The sequence below is a fragment of the Cynocephalus volans genome, chromosome 17 (assembly GCF_027409185.1).
Source record: "Cynocephalus volans isolate mCynVol1 chromosome 17, mCynVol1.pri, whole genome shotgun sequence".
NCBI classification, from domain to species: Eukaryota; Metazoa; Chordata; class Mammalia; order Dermoptera; family Cynocephalidae; genus Cynocephalus; species Cynocephalus volans.
The window spans coordinates 13,755,543-13,778,625 of NC_084476.1; the positions used below are offsets into that span (position 1 = coordinate 13,755,543).

General features: G+C 36.4%; 1 protein-coding gene across 2 annotated transcripts in view; it reads left to right on the forward strand.

The window, feature by feature from the left end:
- Positions 1 to 23,083, forward strand: part of STRBP (spermatid perinuclear RNA binding protein) — a 147,955-nt gene that overhangs the window by 70,004 nt on the left and 54,868 nt on the right. For both annotated transcript variants that reach the window (XM_063081791.1, XM_063081790.1), the window contains exons 2-5: positions 11,952 to 12,117; positions 14,414 to 14,634; positions 18,641 to 18,806; positions 22,433 to 22,577. In XM_063081791.1, coding sequence (XP_062937861.1) covers positions 12,115 to 12,117; positions 14,414 to 14,634; positions 18,641 to 18,806; positions 22,433 to 22,577 — 535 coding nt within the window. In that variant the 5' untranslated portion in view covers positions 11,952 to 12,114. The remainder of the gene's footprint in view (positions 1 to 11,951; positions 12,118 to 14,413; positions 14,635 to 18,640; positions 18,807 to 22,432; positions 22,578 to 23,083) is intronic.

Consider the following 23,083-nt stretch of genomic DNA (forward strand, 5'->3'; position numbering starts at 1 on the left):
GTATTATCCAGCATAGTAGCAAGTACAGAATAGGCAATTAATTAGTAACTATATATTTACTCATAGATCTCACATAATTTATCTTAAAGTGATATTCTGGGGGTACCAGTAAGGTGTCATTTTTAATTTTATCTTGTCCATCTTTAATACAGTGGACATGTGGTTGTTCTATTATAATGCCTGTTTATTTTTACATAGCTTGTTTTGGAGAGGTGGCATATATAAGGGTACTTCAAAAAGTTAATGGAGTTTCAAGATGGCGGTGGCTGTGGTGGTTGGCGCGGAGTAGCTGAGGTGGAAAAGGTGGCCACTGGGCCTCAGGCAGCCGGGAAACTTGTGGACATTCCTCTTGCCATCTCTTAAGGGAGGACCGCTGCTGGTGGCCGGTCGTGGGGGGTGACCGCCACTTTGCCCTCGGCAGGAGAGGCTGCCTCACTTACAGGCAACAGCTTTGAAGTGTGGAGCAGGAAAAGAACTGTTTCTTAGCTGCAAAAGCGAGTCTCTAAACAGGGAACACGGCGCCAGGGCTGCTGTGGATGCAGACAGGATCCCGGAGGCCGGGGCCACGCTGAAGGCGGCCAGCTGCCCTATTCAGGATTCGAGGTTTCAGGCCGGCATTAAAGAAGATTCCTGGGAGTGCCCGAGCCGCGCCACGACTGAACAGCCCGAGGCGGCAGCGGCCCAGAACGGGGAAGGCGGCAAACCAGAGGCAGAGAGTGAGCACCCAACCTGGCACAACCCTGTGAGTGACCCCTGGACCAGCCCTGTTTGGGGGGCTGATGCCCACCCGGCTCCTGCCTACATCACCAGGTCACTCACCGCCCCGGGGCTGCCTCCATTTTCCCAGGTGCTGGCAGCTCCGCCTGGCTCGGCCATCACTGAGCCTTCCCATTGCTTGGACCGGCCCGGGGCTTTCCAGAGCCTGCGGGCCGGCCTCCCCTCCCACTCCCTCCGCGGTTCTCTGGCGGGTTGGTGGCATGGGGCATCCCCGGCCAGTGTCGGGAGGGCAAGGAAGTACGGGCAGGCCGACTGTCACTCCACCACACCCTGGACTCCGGCCCCCGGTAAACTTCCTGTTACTGGGAGGCAGTTACCATCTCTGTGGCCACCAGTTTGGAAAAAAGCCTAACCAATTTCTAGTTGGGAATAGTGTGGTAGGAGAGTTCCCAGGTCCGCTTGAACCTGCTGGAGAGCTGGCTGCAGGCGGGCGCTAGACTCGGTTTATACCGGGGGGATACAAAGGTGAACAAGTCCCGAGAAAGATCTACACAGTGCTACAAAGGCACCCAGAGCGACCGGTCGTCTGTGCCTAGCAGAAACCTGGTAGACTTCCTGGGCGAGGTGGTGCCGAGCAGGGTCTTGAAGGCCCAGCTGATAGACGAGGGTTGCAGAAGACACGCCCCAGCCCAGCACAGTGCGCACAGAGTGGGGAGACGTGCGACCAGGGAGGCGGAGACTTAACAGAAACCACACACGGAGACTTATCAGAAACCACACACCCTGTGGGGTTGCCACTGCACGATCCAACAGCCTGGGCCAGAGCACACGGAACAGGGAGAAGTCCTGCACAGGAAGTGAAAGCTCAGCAGCGATCACACACCCTGTGGTACGTGATCCACCAGCCCAGCAGAGTCCAAGCTGACCAGAAAGGTGGCTCCCTGGAGAAGCCCAAGACCTGAGGCAACCACACACACAAGGCACTAGAGGCCAACTGACCAGCGACGGAGGTAGCCATACGAAATTGGCAACCACAGCAACATCCTAGTTAGTCATTAGTCTCAAACCGGTGGACTGTGAAACCCCCTGCCACAATGAATAAACATCCAAAAAAAGATACCAGAAATACAAAAAATCAAGAAAGTACACCACCAAAAGTTAATAAATCTCAAACTCTAGATCCTATAGAACAAGAAGCCCTTGAAATGACTGACAAGGAATTTTGAGTGATAATTCTAAGGAAACTGAATGAGATACAAGAAAACACAGCTATGGGCCGAGCCTGTGGCGCACTTGGTAGAGTGCTGCGCTGGGAGCGCGGCACGCTCCCGCCGCGGGTTCGGATCCTATATAAGAATGACTGGTGCACTCACTGGCTGAGTGCCGGTCACAAAAAAAAACAAAAACAAAAAACACAGCTAGACATCATGATGAAATGAGGAAGAGTATACAGGATCTGAAAGAGGAAATGTACAAAGAAATCAATGTCCTGAAAAAAAATGTAGCAGAACTTGCTGAACTGAAGAAGTTATTCAGCGAAATAAAAAACACAACGGAGAGTTTAACCAGCAGGCTTGTCGAAGTTGAAGACAGAACCTCTGAACTTGAAGATGGGCTGTTTGAAATAACACAAGCAGACAAAAAGAAAAAAGAATCAAGGACATTGAAGAAAATCTGAGAGAGATATCAGACAACCTTAAGCGCTCAAATATCCGAGTCATGGGTATTCCAGAAGGGGAGGAAAATGGAGATTGCATTGAAAACATATTCAAAAAAATAGTGGCAGAAAACTTCCCAGGTACAGGAAAAGTCACAGATCTTCAGATCCAGGAAGCTCAACGATCTCCAAACGTATTCAACCCAAAAAGGCCTTCTCCAAGACATGTCATAGTCAAATTGGCAAAACTTAGAGACAAAGAGAGAATCTTAAAAGCTGCAAGAGAGAAGCGTCAAATCACCTATAAGGGAGCCCCAATCAGGCTAACATCAGACTTTTCATCACAAACCCTAAAAGCTAGAAAGGAATGGGTTGATATTTTCAAAATACTAAAAGACAAAGATTGCCAGCCAAGAATACTCTACCCTGCAAGGCTATCCTTCCGAAATGAGGGGCAAATAGTATATTTCTCAGACAAACAAAAACTGCGGGAGTTCACTACCACACGAACACCCTTACAAGAAATCCTCAAGGGAGTACTGGGTTTGGTTCCTGAAAAATAACTACCACTGCCATAAAAACCCAAGAAAAATCAATACCCACTAGTATAATAAAAATGGCATTCATGAAGAGAAAACAAGCAAACAAAAACGCTATCTACAACCTAAGGAACCAACAAACACAGAAACCAAACAGTAAATCAGAAAGCAAGGAGCAAAAGACACCTAAGACAACCAAACAACCAATAAAATGCTAGGAATAAATCAACACCTTTCAATAACAACTCTTAATGTAAAAGGCTTAAATTCCCCAATCAAAAGACACAGACTGGCTGACTGGATCAAAAAGGAGGACCCAACTATATGCTGCCTACAAGAGACCCACCTCACCCATAAAAATTCACACAGACTGAGAGTGAAAGGATGGAAAAAGATTTACCATGCAAACAGAAAAGAAAAACGAGCTGGAGTAGCTATTCTTATATCTGCCAAAACAGACTTTAAACTAAAAACCATAAAAAGAGACAATGAGGGACACTACTTAATGATAAAAGGACTGATCCATCAAGAAGACATAACAATCATAAATATGTACGCACCCAATGTTGGAGCAGCCAGATTTATAAAACAAACTCTATTAGACCTAAAGAAGGAAATAGACACTAATACCATAATAGCAGGGGACCTGAACACTCCACTGTCAATATTAGACAGATCATCTAGGCAAAGAATCAGTAGAGAAACACAAGATCTAAACAAGACTCTAGACCAATTGGAATTGGCAGATATCTACAGAACATTCCACCCAACAACCTCAGAATATTTATTCTTCTCATCAGCACATGGATCATTTTCCAGGATAGATCACATATTAGGTCACAAATCAAGTCTCAATAAATTCAAAAAAATTGGAATTATCCCATGTATCTTCTCAGACCACAATGGATTAAAACTAGAAATTAATAACAAACGAAACTCTGGAAACTATACAAACACATGGAAATTAAACAGCATTCTACTTAATGACATATGGGTCCAAGAAGAAATCAAGCAGGAAATCAAAAAATTTATTGAAACTAATGAAAACAATGATACATCATACCAAAACCTGTGGGATACTGCAGAAGCAGTATTGAGGGGGAAATTTATTGCATTAAACGCTCACTTCAGATGAATGGAAAGATGGCAAGTGAACAACCTAACACTTCACCTTAAAGAACTAGAAAAACAAGAACAATCCAAACCTAAAGTTAGCAGACGGAAAGAAATCATTAAGATCAGAGCAGAACTGAATGAAATTGAAAACCAAAAAACATTTCAAAAGATCAACGAATCAAAAAGTTGGTTTTTTGAAAAGATAAATAAAATTGACAAACCATTAGCATGGCTAACAAAAAAAAAGAAGAGAGAAGACTCAAATAACAAAAATTAGAAATGAAAAAGGCGATATTACAGTTGATTCATCTGAAATACAAGGAATCATTCGAGACTGCTATAAACAACTAGACGCCAACAAATTTGAAAATCTGGAGGAAATGGATAAATTTCTGGACACACACAAGCTCCCAAAACTGAACCATGAAGACATAGAAAATTTGAACAGACCAATAACAATAAAGGAGATTGAAGCTGTTATCAGAAGGCTCCCAACAAAGAAAAGCCCAGGACCAGATGGATTCACAGCAGAATTTTACCAAACATTCAAAGAGGAATTGACACCGATTCTTTACAAACTATTCCAAAAGATTGAAACGGACTCAAACCTCCCAAACTCATTCTATGAAGCAAACATCATCCTGATACCAAAACCAGGTAAAGATATAACCAAAAAAGAAAACTACAGGCCGATATCCTTGGTGAATATAGATGCAAAAATCCTCACTAAAATACTAGCAAACAGAATACCGCAACACATACGAAAAATTATTCATCACGATCAAGTGGGATTCATCCCAGGGATGCAAGGTTGGTTCAACATACACAAATCAATAAATGTGATACACCATATTAATAAGGTCAAACACAAGGACCATATGATCATCTCTATAGATGCTGAAAAAGCATCTGATAAAGTTCAGCACTCATTCATGACAAAGTATCTCAACATAATTAAAGCCATATATGCCAAACCCACTGCCAATATCATCCTGAATGGGGAAAAGCTGAAAGCTTTTCCTTTAAGAACAGGAACTAGACAAGGATGCCCACTCTCACCACTCCTATTCAACATAGTGTTGGAAGTACTAGCCAGAGCAATCAGAGAAGAGAAAGAAATAAAGGGCATCCAGATTGGAAAAGAGGAAGTCAAACTGTCCCTGTTTGCAGATGACATGATCCTATATATCGAACAGCCTAAAACCTCTACAAAAAAACTGCTGGAATTGATAAATGATTTCAGCACAGTAGCAGGATACAAAATCAACACACAAAAATCAGTAGCATTTCTTTTCTCCAATAGTGAACTGCTGCAGAAGGAGAAATCAAGAAAGCCTGCCCATTTACAATAGCCACCAAAAAAATAAAATACTTAGGAATTGAGTTAACCAAGGAGGTGAAAAATCTCTATAATGAGAACTACAAACCACTGCTGAGAGAAATTAGAGAGGATACAAGAAGATGGAAAGATATCCCATGCTCTTGGATTGGAAGAATCAACATAGTGAAAATGTCCATACTACCCAAAGTGATATACAAATTCAATGCAATCCCCATCAAAATTCCAAAGACATTTTTCTCAGAAATGGAAAAAACTATCCAGTCATTTATATGGAACAATAAAAGACCACGCATAGCCAAAGCAATGCTGAGCAAAAAAAATAAAGCTGGAGGCATAACACTACCTGACTTTCAGCTATACTACAAAGCGATAATAACCAAAACAGTATGGTACTGGCATAAAAACAGACACACAGACCAATGGAATATAATAGAGAATCCAGAAATCAACCCACACACTTACTGCCATGTGATCTTTGACAAAGGCACCAAGCCTATTCACTGGGGAAGGGACTGCCTCTTCAGCAAATGGTGCTGGGATAACTGGATATCCATATGCAGGAGAATGAAACTAGATCCATACCTCTCACCGTATACTAAAATCAACTCAAAATGGATTAAGAATTTAAATATACACCCTGAAACAATAAAACTTCTTAAAGAAAACATAGGAGAAACACTTCAGGAAATAGGACTGGACACAGACTTCACGAATACGACCCCAAAAGCACGGGCAACCAAAGGAATAATAAACAAATGGGATTATATCAAACTAAAAAGCTTCTGCACAGCAAAAGAAACAATTAACAGAGTTAAAAGACAACCAACAGAGTGGGAGAAAATATTTGCAAAATATACATCTGACAAAGGATTAATAACCAGAATATATAAGGAACTCAAACAACTTTACAAGAAGAAAACAAGCAACCCAATTAAAAAATGGGCAAAAGAGCTAAGTAGGCATTTCTCTAAGGAAGATATACAAATGGCCAACAGACATATGAAAAAATGCTCAACATCACTCAGCATCCGGGAAATGCAAATCAAAACCACACTGAGATACCATCTAACCCCAGTTAGGATGGCTAAAATCCAAAAGACCCTGAGTGATAAATGCTGGCGAGGTGTTGCGGAGACAAAGGAACTCTCATACATTGTTGGTGGGACTGCAAAATGGTGCAGCCTCTATGGAAAATGGTATGGAGGTTCCTCAAACAATTGCAGATAGATCTACCATACGACCCAGCTATCCCACTGTTGGGAATATACCCAGAGGAATGGAAATCATCAAGTCGAAGGTATACCTGTTCCCCAATGTTCACCGCAGCACTCTTTACAATAGCCAAGAGTTGGAACCAGCCCAAATGTCCATCATCAGATGAGTGGATATGGAAAATGTGGTACATCTACACAATGGAATACTACTCAGCTATAAAAACGAATGAAATACTGCCATTTGCAACAACATGGATGGACCTTGAGAAAATTATATTAAGTGAAACAAGTCAGGCACAGAAAGAGAAATACCACATGTTCTCACTTATTGGTGGGAGCTAAAAATTAATATATAAATTCACACACACACACACACACACACACACACAAAACTGGGGGGGGGAGAAGATATAACAACCATAAGTACTTGAAGTTGATATGACAAGCAAACAGAAAGGACATTGTTGGGGGGGTGGGGGGGAAGGAGAAGGGAGGGAGGTTTTGGTGATGGGGAGCAATAATCAGCCAAAATGTATATCGACAAAATAAAATTAAAAAAAAAAAAAAAAGTTAATGGAAAGATTCGTATTATTTTTTAATTCTGTTTTTCCATGAGCTTTTTAAGTACTCTCGTATTAGTATTAACAAAACTTAAAGTTTTCTATTCAGTTTCTGTTTTGAGAGTTTATAATTTACTAGATTTCATGACAAACTATTTGTAAAATATTATTTGGGAATTTTAAAGAAAGTATTTTTAATATTCTCTCCTTATTTCATTTCAGAAAAATCCCTGAGTATTTGATTAAGTTTTATAGTTTGATTGTAGATAGCATAGTTGTTCTTTAGTTTTGAGATTTGCTTCTAGGGAAAGGGTCTAATAATCATACATAAAAATCCCCCCAGGAAACAAAACCACCTACTTTTGTAGTCTGGGTAACCTGACATATAAAGCTTTTTACCTTTAGAGATCAGTTTAAAAAGTGATACAATACCACCGAAAGCAAAATCCATGAATTGATAAGGTGGAACTCATTAAAATTAAAAACTGCTCTGTGAAGATGCTCTTAATTGGATGAAAAGGCAAGCTGCAGATGGGGGCAAAGATCTTTGCTAAACACATAGCTGATAAAGGACTGGTATCAAAAATATACAAAGAATTCTTAAGACTAAACTGTATGAAAACAACCCAGTTCAAAAATGGGTAGAAGATCTGAACAGACCTACCAAAGAAGATATACAGATGGCAAATAAGCATACGACAAGATGCTCAATATCATTTGTCATCAGGGAAATTTAAATTAAAACAACAAAATGAGATTCCACTACACACCTATTGGAATGGCCAAAATTCAGAGCACTGGCAACACCAAATGCCGGTGAGGATGTGGAGCATCCTCATCCTCAATCCTTATTACTGGTGGGAACACAAAATGGTACAACCAGTTAGGAAGACCAGTGGTTTCTTACAAGACTAAACGTACTCTTAACCTATGATCAAGCAGTTGCACTCCTTCATATTACCCAAAGGAGTTGAAGACATGTTCACACAAAAACCTGCACACAAATGCTTATAGCAGCTTTATTCATAATTGATGAATTTTGGAATCAATCAAAGTGCCCTCCGATAGGTGAATAGATAAACTATGGTACATCCATACAATGAAATATTATTCAGTGATAAAAAGAAATGAGCTATCAAGCCACACAAAGACAAGGAAGAACCTTAAATGCACACTGCTAAGTGAAAGAAGCCAGTCTGAAAAGGCTACACACTGTATGATTCCACCTATATGACATTCTTGAAAAGTCAAAAGCATACACTGTAAAAAGGTCAGGGGATCCTAGGGGTTTGGGGAAAGAGAGGGAGGACCAAATAAATGGAGCACAAGATTTTTAGGGCAATGAAGCTATTCTGTATAACACTGTAACGGTGGATGCATGTTATTTGTCAAAACCCATAGAATGTACAACACAAAGAATGAATCCTAATGTACTATGAACTTTAGTTAATAATGTGTCCACATTAGTTCATCACAGGTAAGACATGCATCCCACTAATGTGAGATCTTAATAATAGGGGAAACTGTGGTGGGGAGAAAGTACATGTGGGAATTCTGTCCACTTTTCACTCAATTTTTCTGTAAACCTAAAACTGCTCTAAAAACAATGTATTAATTGGGGGAAAAAAAGTGCTCAATAAAAAAACTGATACACGTGCATACACATGCCTTTATGTAAATAAGTACATTCCATGAAAATGAAATTCTCAACCATAAAAAAAGAATGAAATTCTGCCATTTGCAGCAACATGAAGGAACTTGAAGAAAATTATGTTAAGTGAAATAAGCCAGGCACAGAAAGAGAAATAGTGCTTGTCCTCATAAGTGGGAGCTAAGAAAGAGAGAGAGAGAGAGAGAGAAAGAACACAATAAAAATAGGTACTAGAGATGGGAAAGGGGGAAAGTGAAGGGGTTAGGGAGTAATTGGATAAGGGACACGAAGAATAATTACAGTTTATAATGAATATGCTAATAATATTATTTGACCATCACATACTATACACAAACACTGATAGTCAACTCTGTGCCCTGTAAATATGTATAATCAAAAATAGATAAATTTTTTAAGGGGAGAAAAGTGGTATGCATGTGCACACATGCCTTTACACATACGAGTACATTCCATCTACTGCATAAAGCTGTTCTTACTAAGTAGAGCATACCTGTTATTTTTCTAAGCTCAGTTTTTCAGAGAAATATACATATATTTGATGTATAAGCAAAATGTTTTTATTTGACATTAGGAAATTTGAAGCATTTTTTTTCCCCTGGCACCATTTATTGAGTGTATACTATTTGACAGATATAATTAGGTATTTTTGTATAACCTGCCTCATGTAGTTTGAAGTAGATAATTAGTTACCCCATTGCACAGGTGAGAAAATTTGGCTTAGCTATGTGAAGTGGCAAAGCTGGTATTTGAATTAAAGCCTGACTCCAAAGCTTGTGTGCTAAACGGTCATTCTCTTAGGCTTATTTTTTGAAATAGCTACAGTTTATCCCCTAACATAAATGTAAGTACTTTTAGAGCCAAAATAATATTAAAGGAGATTGTCCAGATTTGAATCTTGGCTCTACTATTGGCTTACTTTGTGATTTTAATTAGGTTATATCATCTCTTTATGCTTTAGTTTCCTTGTGTGTTAAGTGGAGACAGTAGTTGAGATTGTGAGGATTAAATGAGTTAATGTATGAAAAGCTCTTAGACCAGTGCCTTGTACAAACTCTGGGTTCCATAAATGTTATCTATTAATTAGTAGTGGAATAAATTTTTCATTTTAGAGATAAAGGAAACCCAAGGAAATGAAGCAACTTTGAGTCACATAACTTTCTAAAGTTGCATAGCTTTTAAATGGCAAAGTTGGTTTTTTAAAAATTTTAGGCCAAAATTTTATCCAAGTTGAGTTTTTTCTTTTTAAAGTAAGTCTTTAAAAATGTGTTGCAGTTTCTCCCTACCTGCTTAGACTATACCAAATATAATTTGGCCTTTGCTCAATTAGATTGATATGGTGGGGAAAAAGCATTGGGTTACGATTTAGGTTCTAGACTATGCTTTGTCCCTGGTTTTGGTTTTGTGACCTTAATATCTGATTCTGTTTCATTTGTAAACTGAGGGTGGGGTTAGGTCAAATAATTTCTAAGTTTCACAGCATCAACAGAATATGACTTTGAAATGCTGTGCTTTTATATATATATAAATTATATATAAATATATATATATATATAAATTATATGCTTTGAGATACAAGCTTTTATGAGAGCATACTCTGAAGTTCCTAGAATTTCTTGATGTATGCATAGGGTAGTTACTCTCTATGCTAAATGATTGCAGAGTGCTGTACTTTTTGTTGCTGATGGCACCATTTCCCCACTATATCAGAAGCTCTTTCTTAGTGTTGTTCACTTTTTCTACTTTCGATATACTTTCTTAATATGGTTGATTTATTGGCTTCACCTTTTTACAGAGTAAATCTTGAGGACTTTGTTTCAATTCTCAACTGAATACATAGCAGTCTTTTGGCTGCTAGATTCACAGCTAAGGACTGAATGGTTGAATCCCCTAGAATGTAGTAGGGTTGGCGTTAGGAGATGCCGAACACGCTAATGTTGTGTAGTACGGTCTTTTTATGAAAGGTATAATTTTAGTGACGAGCATTTTGGGATATCTCTTGTACAAAAGGACCCTATGAATTTTAGCACTTGTGCATTCCCACCCTAATGTGGTATGTATAATAATCAAAGTAAGCTCTATTTATTAGAACCTGTTCAGTTACATAATCTTTTTTTTTTTTTTTAATCAAGTTCCACTAGGTTTTTTCAGGTGGATTTTATAAAACAGAAATACGGACATTGGTTACAGAATATGAATAGTTTTGCTTGTAGGTCACAGCTGAGTGTCATTTGAATACAGTTTTGGGTCTGTGTTTTCATTTGTAGTTTGAGGAGTCACACCTGTAACTTTCCTGGTCCCAGAAATTCAAGAAGGAATTTCTTTCTTTGAGAGAAAACTGGATAGTATTAATAAACTGTTATTGGCAATAGTCTTCTATGCAGATTTCCTTCTTTAAAGGAAAGATACTTATATATATTGAAGAGGAAGTCTGTGGTATGTAAGTTACCTTGTGATACCTATGTAGTTAAAACGTGTTCTGTTTTGATGTTATTAGCCCTTTTTAAAAAATTATAGCTGGGCTTAGAATATATAAGTATTTCATCAGTGATCAGATGAGTTTACTTTTACGCTATCTGGAGTTAAAAATAAAATCTCATAGAGGTGGAACTAAGTGCGTAATAGAATCGTGATTAGGCTTCTGGGCAGAAATGTGCTGTGGGATTTTGGTGAGGAACACCAAGGAGTAATGAAATTAGGATCTTGTGAATATTCAGGAGTCTGGCATGGCAGTGCGTATAGGCTGAGGGGGGCGTGTAGGGTCTCTTTTTGCATTGGTCTAATACCGATTTTTTAATTGAAAAATCGGATGAATTAATTGCAACATTGTTGCCACCAGTAGTAGTATTACTCTTTCAGATGGGGTTTCTTGATTGAATTTGTGTCAGTACATATAGTTATCTCATTGAGTCCAAGTCAGCCAGCCGCTGCATTGTGGCTAACAGGATGATCAATTTTCTGGCCATATCTATGCTCTTGGGCCCAAGATGTATTAGCTTTTTGTTTGAAATGAGGTGATTTTCTGCTATAAGTTTTGTTTCTTTTTGATAAATAACATGTTTATGAGCTCCACACTTAGATTTGAGAAAATTGTAATTAAGCATTTTTGAAAAGTTGTTTTTCCTATTCTGTTACAGGTGTATTCCAGAGAACAAGTCTTAAAGATCTTTGCCATATTGACACTGGGCTGTCAGGGGACTCAGGCTTATGAGGAGGTACTGTCACACAAAACAGTGTCTAGTGAAGACGACAAGAAAGAGGGGAAAGGATCGGAAAAAGAAGCTTAAAAACTAGAAAACCATGGTAGGTTATAATTAATATTTCCTTAATTTAGTTACAAAAGATTATAATAATTTTAAATTGGAAGTGTTAATAGTGAGGGGAAGAGAAAAACAATGGTGTTAATTTTTGGCTCTAGTGCATCAGATAAAGATGGCACTCTACTATTGGCACTCTCAAAGCAAATGAGTTCAGATTTATTACGAGCCCTATAAACCACAAGATGAAGCGCAATGAGCCTGCAGATTATACGTTATTAAATACAAAAGAAGGAATGCTCTTAAATAGTATTTTCTTTCTTTATATTTTTTACTGTTTTTTATCAAGTCACACAAAGCAGTGGGAGTGGAGAGGGAACAAAGAAATCTGTAACTGGTTGTGAGGTTAGTTGTAAAGACCACTGTACTCAGAACCACCTTAAATAATATTTTTTAATAAAACTGGTATTAGCAAGCCAATACAAATAGTTAGGTGAGCTTGAGCTTGAAATTAAGTAATTTTTCTCTGGTCTTCTGTCTGAAGTTCAGTTTTTTCTCATGGAGATTAAAAATCCTGAACCAATCCTTTTAATTAGTTATATGAATGGTATAAGAGTTTATAAAATGTGTGAATGCTTAACTCAGAAAGCTACTTCTTTCACATGCTTTTAAAATAATAGGGTCAAGTGTTGGGTGTACTAGGAGCTGCTGAATGGAGTATCAAGGAAACCTTCCCTTTTCTGGACATTTCTGACTTAAATTGAATTTGTGATGTTAGATGAGGTCATAACCTCTGGTGCCTAGGTTTGTAATTGGTAAAATGTGCTGAATTTTTTCCCCTAGTTTTTTGGTTCTGGAGGATGTTGTGTGAATTTTTCCTGTAAATGTCTTAAAGGATTATAACTTCGTTGATTTGCTCTTTACAGAAGAAATTCTATTTTAGATTTGGATGGTGGGAAAAATATGTTAACTTGGAATTTTCCCTGTCATTTTAGTTTTATGGTGAAATGTGAAAAACCACACTATGACTTGTATTTTCTCCCATGTGTATTATTTGCCTCTTCAGCAAATTTTTTATAGACTTGATATTCTGACAACTTAAAGAAATGCTTTATATATATTGTTTGTCATAGTTGATGAAAATTCCTTACCTTGTTTATTTATTGTAATTTTGGCTTAGATTTTCTGATGTAGAAATTTTGTGTTTTTATATCATTTAATTGGTAAGTGTTTTTCAATTTCTCCTACTGCTTGCTTTTTTTTTTTTTTTTTTTTTTTAAATTTATCTTAACATTTACTTGCACATATTTGTGAGGTACGGTGTTGTTTCAGTACTGGTAACCGGTACAAGTATCTTGACAATATTTGTAAATTTGGAAATATTCAAAGGTTTTAAGATGTGTGATTCATGAGTGTGAAGGATCTACTCTGTTAAATTTTCATGAAATTCATTCTACTTCTTGGCATTCGTCTACCTCACTGATTTCTGAGCCAGCATGTCATTTTAGTTATTGCTGATTAAAAATTTCTGTTATTTTGTTCTAGTATGATGGTACCATCGGTCCGTCTTTGTAGACTATTTCTTGATATTCTCATTGATTTTTTTTTTCTTCAAATGAGCTTTAAAATGGTTTTTGTTCAGGTTTAAGTAAATCAGTCCTGAGGAGATTTTGATTGAGAATGTAATACATATGTAAATTAACTTGTAAATTAAATAAAGTTGATGTCTCGCAGTATGATTTTTTTCCAGTTTGGAATTTGGAATGTCTCCTGCTAGTCTATTTTCAAAATTAAAGCTTCATACCAAACATCTGAATGTCAAATAGTAAACAATATTCTAGTATTTTCCATAGTTTTCTTATAGTGTTCACATATAACTGTATTTTGTGTTGTTACTGGTTATGAAATCTCAATTTTTTAAGGTACCAACATCTCGCAGTTTGGAAGGAGTGGCTGGGTATCATGAGTCACTTTTATGCATTTCTAGAGACTTTCTTGAAGCTAGGAAGTACCTGTTTCTTGTAGACGATGTATGATATGGATGACCTTTTTTGAACTGGTATTTGGAATGCATAGGTTTGGCTTAAAGATAGCATATACATAATGCTGAGTGTGACCTAGGTGAACCTTTACCAAAACATGAATGAAAGCTTTCTAATTTTTTGGTGTGGCATTCAGTAAAATGGGGTTTTACTTCCCATTCCTGAACAATTTTTTATTGTCCCAACATTAACTTTTTACAACAGTTTGTCAATTAATGCTATGAGTTGACTTACTGTATGTCATCTTTTTCAGGTGATGTTTCTTTTGTTGAAGTAATTGTTTTCTTTTCCTTCTGACAGAGATCTATTCGATCTTTTGCCAATGATGATCGCCATGTTATGGTGAAACATTCAACAATCTATCCTTCTCCAGAGGAACTTGAAGCTGTTCAGAATATGGTGTCTACTGTTGAATGCGCTCTTAAACATGTCTCAGATTGGCTGGATGAAACAAGTAAAGGCACAAAAACAGAGGGCGAGACAGAAGTGAAGAAAGACGAGGCTGTAGAAAACTGTTCCAAGTGAGTGTAGACTGGCCTTTGAGATGCTTTCCAGGAATGCACAGAATAGCTTTAGGGTCCTGTTGTATTGAGTTTGTGATATGCTGTTCTTGGGTTTTTGCATATATATGACTATAACCAAGGAAGTAAGGGTTACATGGAGTTTTTTTGAGTTAAATTTGAAAGGAAAGTAAAAAAGGAATAACGATTAGAGCCAGAAACAGAAGATGGCCCTGTTTAGCATTCCTTTTGAGAGTGTACAAGTCCTTTAAAATCTTTATGTTTGAAGGTTATTATATGTCATCTTTTACTGTGTTGGTTGATCTTTCTAAATTCTGAAATAAATGGTAGTGTGTTTGATCTCTGAGGAAATCATAAAATATCATTTTTGTCAGTCATTTAAAAATCCTAAGGTAGAAGAAAGAGTGCAGGAAAATGTATTTTAAAGGTATTTTTGACTATATCTACCTTGTTGATTCCCAGGATCTAGCCCAGTGTCCTACATATTATAAATGCTTATTGAATATTTGTGGAATGAATGAAGGTCTAATGGGAACCAGACCCTTCAACAATTATAGTAGAGTCATTCTAAATGCTGTAACAATAGTAGAGGTTAGTGAGATGAAGCTGAAATGGTAACTGGAGTCAGATCATGAAACTATTTATGCCATGCTAAGCTTAGAGTTACTGTTTTGAGCAATGTCACTATGATTAGAATAAGTATATAACTTACTTTGAAAGATGTTCGTTTGACTATACCATATTAATAGATTTTAAAACATTATTTTGGCTACAACTTATCAGTGAAAGGGAGGTTGCAGGATTTTTTCTCTAGCTTTCAGTTTTATATCAATGTGATAAGTAGATGAGGAATAGTGAGAAAGTATTGATAAATTGATTTTCTTCCCTAAAAGTTAGTGTAACCTTTTCATCTTCAGAGGAAAGATAGTCAATGTCAGTTTTTCACTGAGGAGTATGATTTTTTCCTTTGTTAGCTGTTTACAGGTAATTTTGATATATTGTATCTGGTCAAAGTTTTGTCACTTTGAAGGTTCTTGGAAGTAACTCAGTTTTTCTCATATATGATATCTTGGTCAAATTTGGAGTGTGTGTTAATTAGTAATATTACCCAGTGATCTGGCTCTCTGTATATCCCAGTTTTTGTGCAAGTTAAATAGTCATGTACTCCAGATTTAAATTGTACTTTGGTATGTGTTTATGTCATTTAAAAAACTTTTTAACATTATGGTTATATATATCTATATATATAAAACACAAGAATTTAAAAATTTATTTATTTACCATTTTTAAGTACACATTTCAGTGGAGTTCAGGGCTTCGTAATACATCTTCTAATGTTTCTTCTCAAGGCAGGCATACTTTTGGAAAGTACTCCTATAGACTTTTGCTTAAGTGGATGATGTCAGTGTATTTTAAAGGATAATGTGCTTCACACTTTTGTTTGGATTTTTTAATATAGCTCTATGTGTGAACGCTCTTGGTGGTTGTCTAAGTCTTTCTATTTTGTGGAACAGTCTCGGGTTGAGCACTTGTCTATGTTTCTTCCCATGTGGTGGAACTCAAGGAGTGCACAATGATTCTGTTCTTACTGTGTATAAAATAGAGGAAGGCGTGTCTTCTAAGAACAGAGCTCTTTTCTGATAATAGACATATATTGTGCTTCTGGTGTGTGCTAAGCACTCCAAAGGGCAACTAAGATAGGTGAGGGTTAGTTTTTATTTAAGAAGCACCTTCTTTTGTCAGGTACTGTTGGACATCTTTTACCTGTGCTCTCTTATTTTAACCTCTTATTTTACTTTTTTTACAAGCTGATTCTGAAGTAAAATAAATTGTATAAGGTCCCACTATTTGTATTATTAGGACTCTGTTTTTAATTTTAAGTAATTCACTGTATTTGGGTCACTTGCTTTACAATAACAACTGTATTCAAATTCAGGACTGTTTGAATTAGGACTTAGTTTCTCTGCTCAATCATGCTGTCTTCTACATATGGGATGATGTGACCAAGTATATCATAGTTATGATTTAGAATTTTAAAAGTGAGCTAATAATGACTAGCCTGTAATAGCTACCATTTATTGAGTACCAGCTATTGTACCATATTATTTTTCACATTATCTTACAACAAACCTACTAGTCTCTATTATTATTATACTCTTTCTTCTGCCCCCATTTTACTTATGAAATTTCCACTGCTCCAAATTTGCCTGTGAAGAAAGAGTAACTCAGAGTCATTAATGAACTTTAACTTGTGTGTGGTGGAGCTAAGATTCATATTTAAGTCTTTCTGACTCCAGATCCAGTTTTCTTAGTATCTTTACTTCAATATCCTGTGAAAATGTGAAAGTACAGAGCAGGGAGAGATGATATGCTGGTCCTGGAAGTCATAAAGAGCTTTATGAAGGAGGTAGGTAGCATTTGGAATAGGCTCAGAGAATGGGTCAGGCTTTGAAAGTGTAAGAAAAAAATAAATCAGCAAAGATCTACATATGAGAAAGCGTAGGGACAGTTTAAAGAATAATAATTGTTGTTTATCGAGCTATTAATATACATTGGGCTCTGGGCAGAGTTGATAACTTACATTAAACTAAACTGTGTTCTTAGTACCACTCTGTGAGAAAGGTATTATTCCTGTTTTACAAATGAAACAGTCTCAAAGAAGTTGAATAATTTGTAATTTGTCCAATGTCACACAGTAAGTGGCAGAGTTAGCATTTGAACCAAGAAGTCATGCTGCCTTCTAAATTGCCTCCCAATATGCTAAGCGTCCTAGTGTTAAGTGGGACACCAAGGAAAATAGTAGGTGGAGTGCCATGTAAGCAGTGCCATTGGAAGATTATTTTGGCTGCGGTATACTGTATATATTAGGTAGGAGATGGTAGAGGTTTGTCAATAAGTCCGATGAGGTATGGGTAATAAGAGCCTGAAGAAACTAGTTTGAAGGCAGTGGTTTCAGGGTGATTACGGAGGGGGAATTTATAAACCATTGTTAGATTTGGGAGGATGAGAGGTCAGGGATACAGAGGGAGAAAGAATCAAAGACGACTATTCTTAATATCAAACAATTCCTTACACTTGAGTCACTTGCTTTAAAATGCTTTTTCTTTCTTTTTATACTTGTGCCACCTTTATAGTTTTTCAGTGATTTAATGTTTATTGAATTACTGCTTTTGTTACTTAATTACGGTCAGTGTAAGCCTCAGGAGCAGGAGAGACCAGATCTCCTTTAGTATGTTTTTGGTACCCAAGCATTGCTTTCTTATTGAATAACTGCTAAGCTTAGTTAATATTTTCACTTGCGATTAAGGGAAGTGGACTAATAAGAAGCTTTTAAAATTAAAATCAAAGATAGATGAACATATTTCTTATGTACCATTTATGACTTGAAGTTCTTTGAGTGTTTGCTCTTTTAGCTACTCCTGTATTTGGAATACATATGTTGCAGATTATCTTTAGTCTGTTCCTTACTTCCTCTGCTCTTTACTTTTGTCCCATTATTCTGCTTTTCCCATATGCTTTTGTGTATTCCTAGAATGATACAGCTAGGAGGGACCTTAGCTTACCTAGTCGATAGCTGTTTTACATTTATGGATACTGAACCAGCAAGCACTATCAGATCTTTTAGATTTCTACTGTGATGCTTTTTCTCTGTGTGCCCTGGTTTCATGTTTCTCACAAATTCTTTAGTTACTATTAAAACAACAACAACAACAAAAATAGAAGGAAGTTTAAAAAGAACAATCTTTGGGTTTTCTTAAGCAATATATGTGTTGTAAAGAATTAAAAGATCTTTAGTCTAAAATATGCTTCCTATTGTGTCCTTGGGGGAAGATAGATAATTTATGAGCCTTAAATCTGAGACTTAATTCTGTGTGGATTTTTTAATACCTCGATTTACATATTAATACCTTACCAATTCATATTAGTATCCAGGAAGCCAAGTGATGATTAAGTTATAGTTTGGGAAATAGGTTGTAAGAGTAATCATAAAGACTTTTATTTTTAGGGATCAAGGTGGTCGGACATTGTGTGGTGTAATGAGGATTGGCCTGGTTGCAAAAGGCTTGCTGATTAAAGATGATATGGACTTGGAGCTGGTTTTAATGTGCAAAGACAAACCCACAGAGACCCTGTTAAATACAGTCAAAGATAATCTTCCTATTCAGATTCAGGTGAGTACAGTTAAACTGCACCTCTAGGAGAATTTGTAAAAAGGTGAAAATAGGTAGTGACTTTGATGAATTTATTAACAAGAATTGGTAATAGTAAAGGGTAGGTACAGACTAAAGGAATACCTTTTGTAAGGTCCATCACATTTAAAGCTAACTTCTAGTGATTAGTACTTGGGATATATTTACCAAATTAAGATGGCTGTTAAGGTGCAATATTAAACTTTTCAGGTGTATCTTGCTGAGAGTCTTCATTTTTTCTGGAATAGGTCTCTCAGCATTATAAAACTCTTGAAAGGTATGATTGAAGGAGGAATTGAAAGATTGAAAAGAACCTAGACAACTAGAGACTTTCATAGAAGATAACTTTTAAAATTGAAGACTCAGCTAATTTAACAGTCACCTCTCTGTTCTGTTAATGGAAAGTCAGTAGTAATCCATTGTCTCCAAACCTTTTTCACATTGGTATGCTTTTAGAAAATTTTAATGTTGGCATGTTCCCTGGAGGCAGTTGCTGAAGGCTCCTTTGGGCTGAAGGCAATCTGTTTGGGGCTCTGGCCACCCTAGGACCTTTCCTGCCAGCCTACCCCAAGGGCCAATTGCATCACTGATTGGGAAGCTGTGATAATCTTTCAGTTTCAGATATGTGTTATCTGTGGTCTAATTAGATTACAGCTTTTTGATATTTTTTTTATCAATTTGTCTTTATATCCATGTCATAGAAATAAATGTCAGCCTGCAGGTCCAAACTTTGAGTTGTTGAATGTTCCCTTTTCTTTCATTGGTTTCTTGGTATTTATATTTCTTCTAAAAGGTGTATTCTTTTCAAGTAATATGAATTCTAAATTTGTTTTTATTAGCCTTGTTGCTGGATCACTTTTTTTCATATTCACCACTTGATCTTCAAAACCATCTCTCTGATATTTTTATCTACTATTCCTGATACTCATATTTGTGTTACTTTGTTGACATATTTTCCAGTATTAATTTTGGGAGCACTTTGATTTTATCATTCTATCTTAAATCTTAAAATATGGTTTTCTAAGTGACAGAACATATTTGGCTTTTTCACTTTAAATTTTGATATAGAAATGTTTTCTGGTCTTTCATAGGGTTAAGTTTCTTTCTTTTTTCTCTTTTTTTAAAAATCCTTTTGTGACCGTTTGGGGGAAGGAGAGTGTTGAGTGCATGGAATACAATAAAGCTTTATGACATGGAAAGCTCAGTAATGGGGGCTTCTGGCTAACCATACTTTCTTTATTAGAATATTAACAAAATTCCTCATTTCCATTATTTTTTATATTGTTTTAGCATTTAATTTGTATTTCTTCTTTTAGTATAGTGAACATTGTTACTTTTGAGTCTATCACAAGTAATAATCAAAGGGTCAGACATATTTGAGGCTTTTTCAACTATCTCACCCTTTTCTGTTCCCTTCAGTGTGTTTTGTTTCTTAGGATGAGGAATATGACCACTCTACTCAGGTGTGTCAGGGTGGAACAAGGGTTGAGAACCAGTACTATAATAAAGCAGAGTTCTTATTCTGAAAATCTGTCAATGTGTTTCCAGTTTGAAGATAGAGAAGATTGGGCCAAGCTTCAGTCTGCATTAATAGAGCTTTCTCTGTGCAGATCACAACTGTGTGAATTCTGCATTGTTCTTCTCCTGAGTGAGGGTCTTTATTTCTGGGCAACACGGTTTTAAAATGTTTTTGTTGAGCTAACAGGTGTTCAAGAGAGGGACCCAGGAGAGCGTGCAGGCTGTGCAAACTATCTCAAATTTGAGGAGATGGGCTTTTAGGCTAGAGAAGATACTACTAAAAAAGACAAATGTCTTTCAGTCTTTGGAGTGCTGCCTTGGAGAAGGTAAAAGAAGCCTGAACTCTTAAGACCAATGGTGGAAATTATGAGAAATATATTTGAATTTGACATAGCCAGTAGAGTTCTCCAACAGTGAATCTATATTTGGGTAAAGGTACATTTTCCTGTAAAGTGGGGATGATAATTGTACACTGATCTCAGATTAAATTATATACATGTACAAACTCATGCCCACGTATATATACATAAGCACACATGCATTATAATTATAGTAACAATTATATATTTTAAATATTCCATAATGTTTCAGGAAATAATTTTATGTGTGGTTTCCACATTTACACTACCCCCACACCCTGCACCCCCGCCCTGCCTGTTTTCTTGGTGTTTGTATGGAAAACCAATCTCTAATATGATCTTATTTTCTTATGGATTAAACATCTTTTTTCTGAGCATTTAACCATAGCAGAACCTTCAATTATCTGAGTGCCTTCATTAATTGAGGTCATTGTACCATACTTTTTTTCTCCATACTCTTTTCTAGAGGTGATTTTAGAATTTCTTTGAGCAAAGGACGAGGAGGATGACTCAAACTAGAAATCACTTAAAATTAGTCTAGCCCAAAACTCATGCCATACATATGTTTATTACTTTGGATGTGTCTTATGGTGATCGGCATGTATAATTGAAAAATGTAGTTTAATTCATTCTCTAATAAACATCTTTAATGTTCTTTTAGTGGCAAAATGAATGTGAGCAGTTTTCTGCTGTTTTTTTATATTCTAGTTCTGATTCTTCCATTCACTGTGTGGTCTTTCCCTTCTGTGGCTTCCTCTGTTCAAAATTAAGATAATGAGTTTTCTCTTTACTATTTTTTGGGGGAATGTGTAGTGGTAAAATGCTCTTTTTTTGTAAATGACTTTGAGTTCTTTTAATACACACTGAGCACAGATCTAGTAGTGTTTCCATTTAGCCTGGCTATTTTAAGTCAAGTAACAGATACTAAATTTCACCACCAAGAAAGGCCCTGTGTAACCTACTTTTAAATTATATATTTAATGTATAATAATATATTAAATAAATCTTAATATATGATTCTAATTAGGTGATTATTTTGTGGAAGGCCCCTAAATTGTATGTTTATAATTGTATGTTAAAAGAAGCAGTGTATGTTTCCTTATGGGTGTCAGATGATTTGTCCCATAATGATAGGTCTCACTGGAATGATCTCTGAAACCAGTTGTCAGAGAAGGGAAGAAGTTACTTGTTATACTCATTTTTTTCATTGGTGAGTGACTGTGCAGACATCCTTTTTCATTTATGATTACTTGGTTCTCTTTAAAAATCTGCATAATCTTATATTTATAAGTCCTTGGCGAGTAGGAGTTCCTGTTTAAGCTGTTGTACAAAAAAAGCTGTTGTTTTAGAGAGCATTCCTAGCTATTTATTATTCTACAATAGTTGTCTGTAATAACTTGAAGAACAGTAATTTACCCTTTATCACATAATGCTGCTATTGGCATTTTATTTTCAAATATTAGAAAAAGTGGTTTTAAATATCGTTTTATAATTGTATGGATGGTTGACATTGTGATTGCTTTTTGAAGGATGGAGAAAGAGGATTTACTTGTAAGTTTGGAGGAGAGAGAAGTGTTATCCCCAGATTAAAGAACTAGCTACAGACTTTATTTGCCCTCTTGGCACAGTAATACTAATAGTTAATAACATTTGAGAACTTAGTGCAAGAATTCATTTTTTGAGATTTCAGTCTACTTAATTGGGTGTTTTTGAAATCTTGGTGACTTTCAGAAACTCACAGAAGAAAAATATCAAGTGGAACAATGTGTTAATGAAGCATCCATTATAATTCGGAACACAAAAGAGCCCACGCTAACTTTGAAGGTGATACTTACTTCCCCTTTAATTAGGGACGAATTGGAGAAGAAGGATGGAGGTACACGTATATATATATATGTATATATACACACACATATTTTTGTTTTCTTCGTATAAAAGCTCTCCTGAATGCTATGTTAATTATGCTTCATAGATTTAGGAAATAACAGTCTTCATTTGTTTTAATGCTGCTCATAGTATCTTAAATGGCTTTGTTTTGACATAATCTACATATTTTGCAAAAATGTATAAATTCAAAATATAAAATATGTTTATTAAAAAACCTGTGCTTCATGTTGGTCTTAACTCTGCTTTAGCTTTTATACCATTTTGGGTGTTCTGTTTTGTCTAGCACTATATTACATTAAGTTTTTGTTATCTGCCAACCTATTCTGTGTATTTTGGCTCAATGGTCAGATTACAAGATTAAGTGTGGTCCAAAATGGAATTGTTTTTGTCTAGCACTATGTTACATTAAGTTTTTGTTATCAGCCAACCTATTCTATGTATTTTGGCTTAATGGTCAGATTACAAGATAAGTGTGATCCAAAATGGAATTTTTTC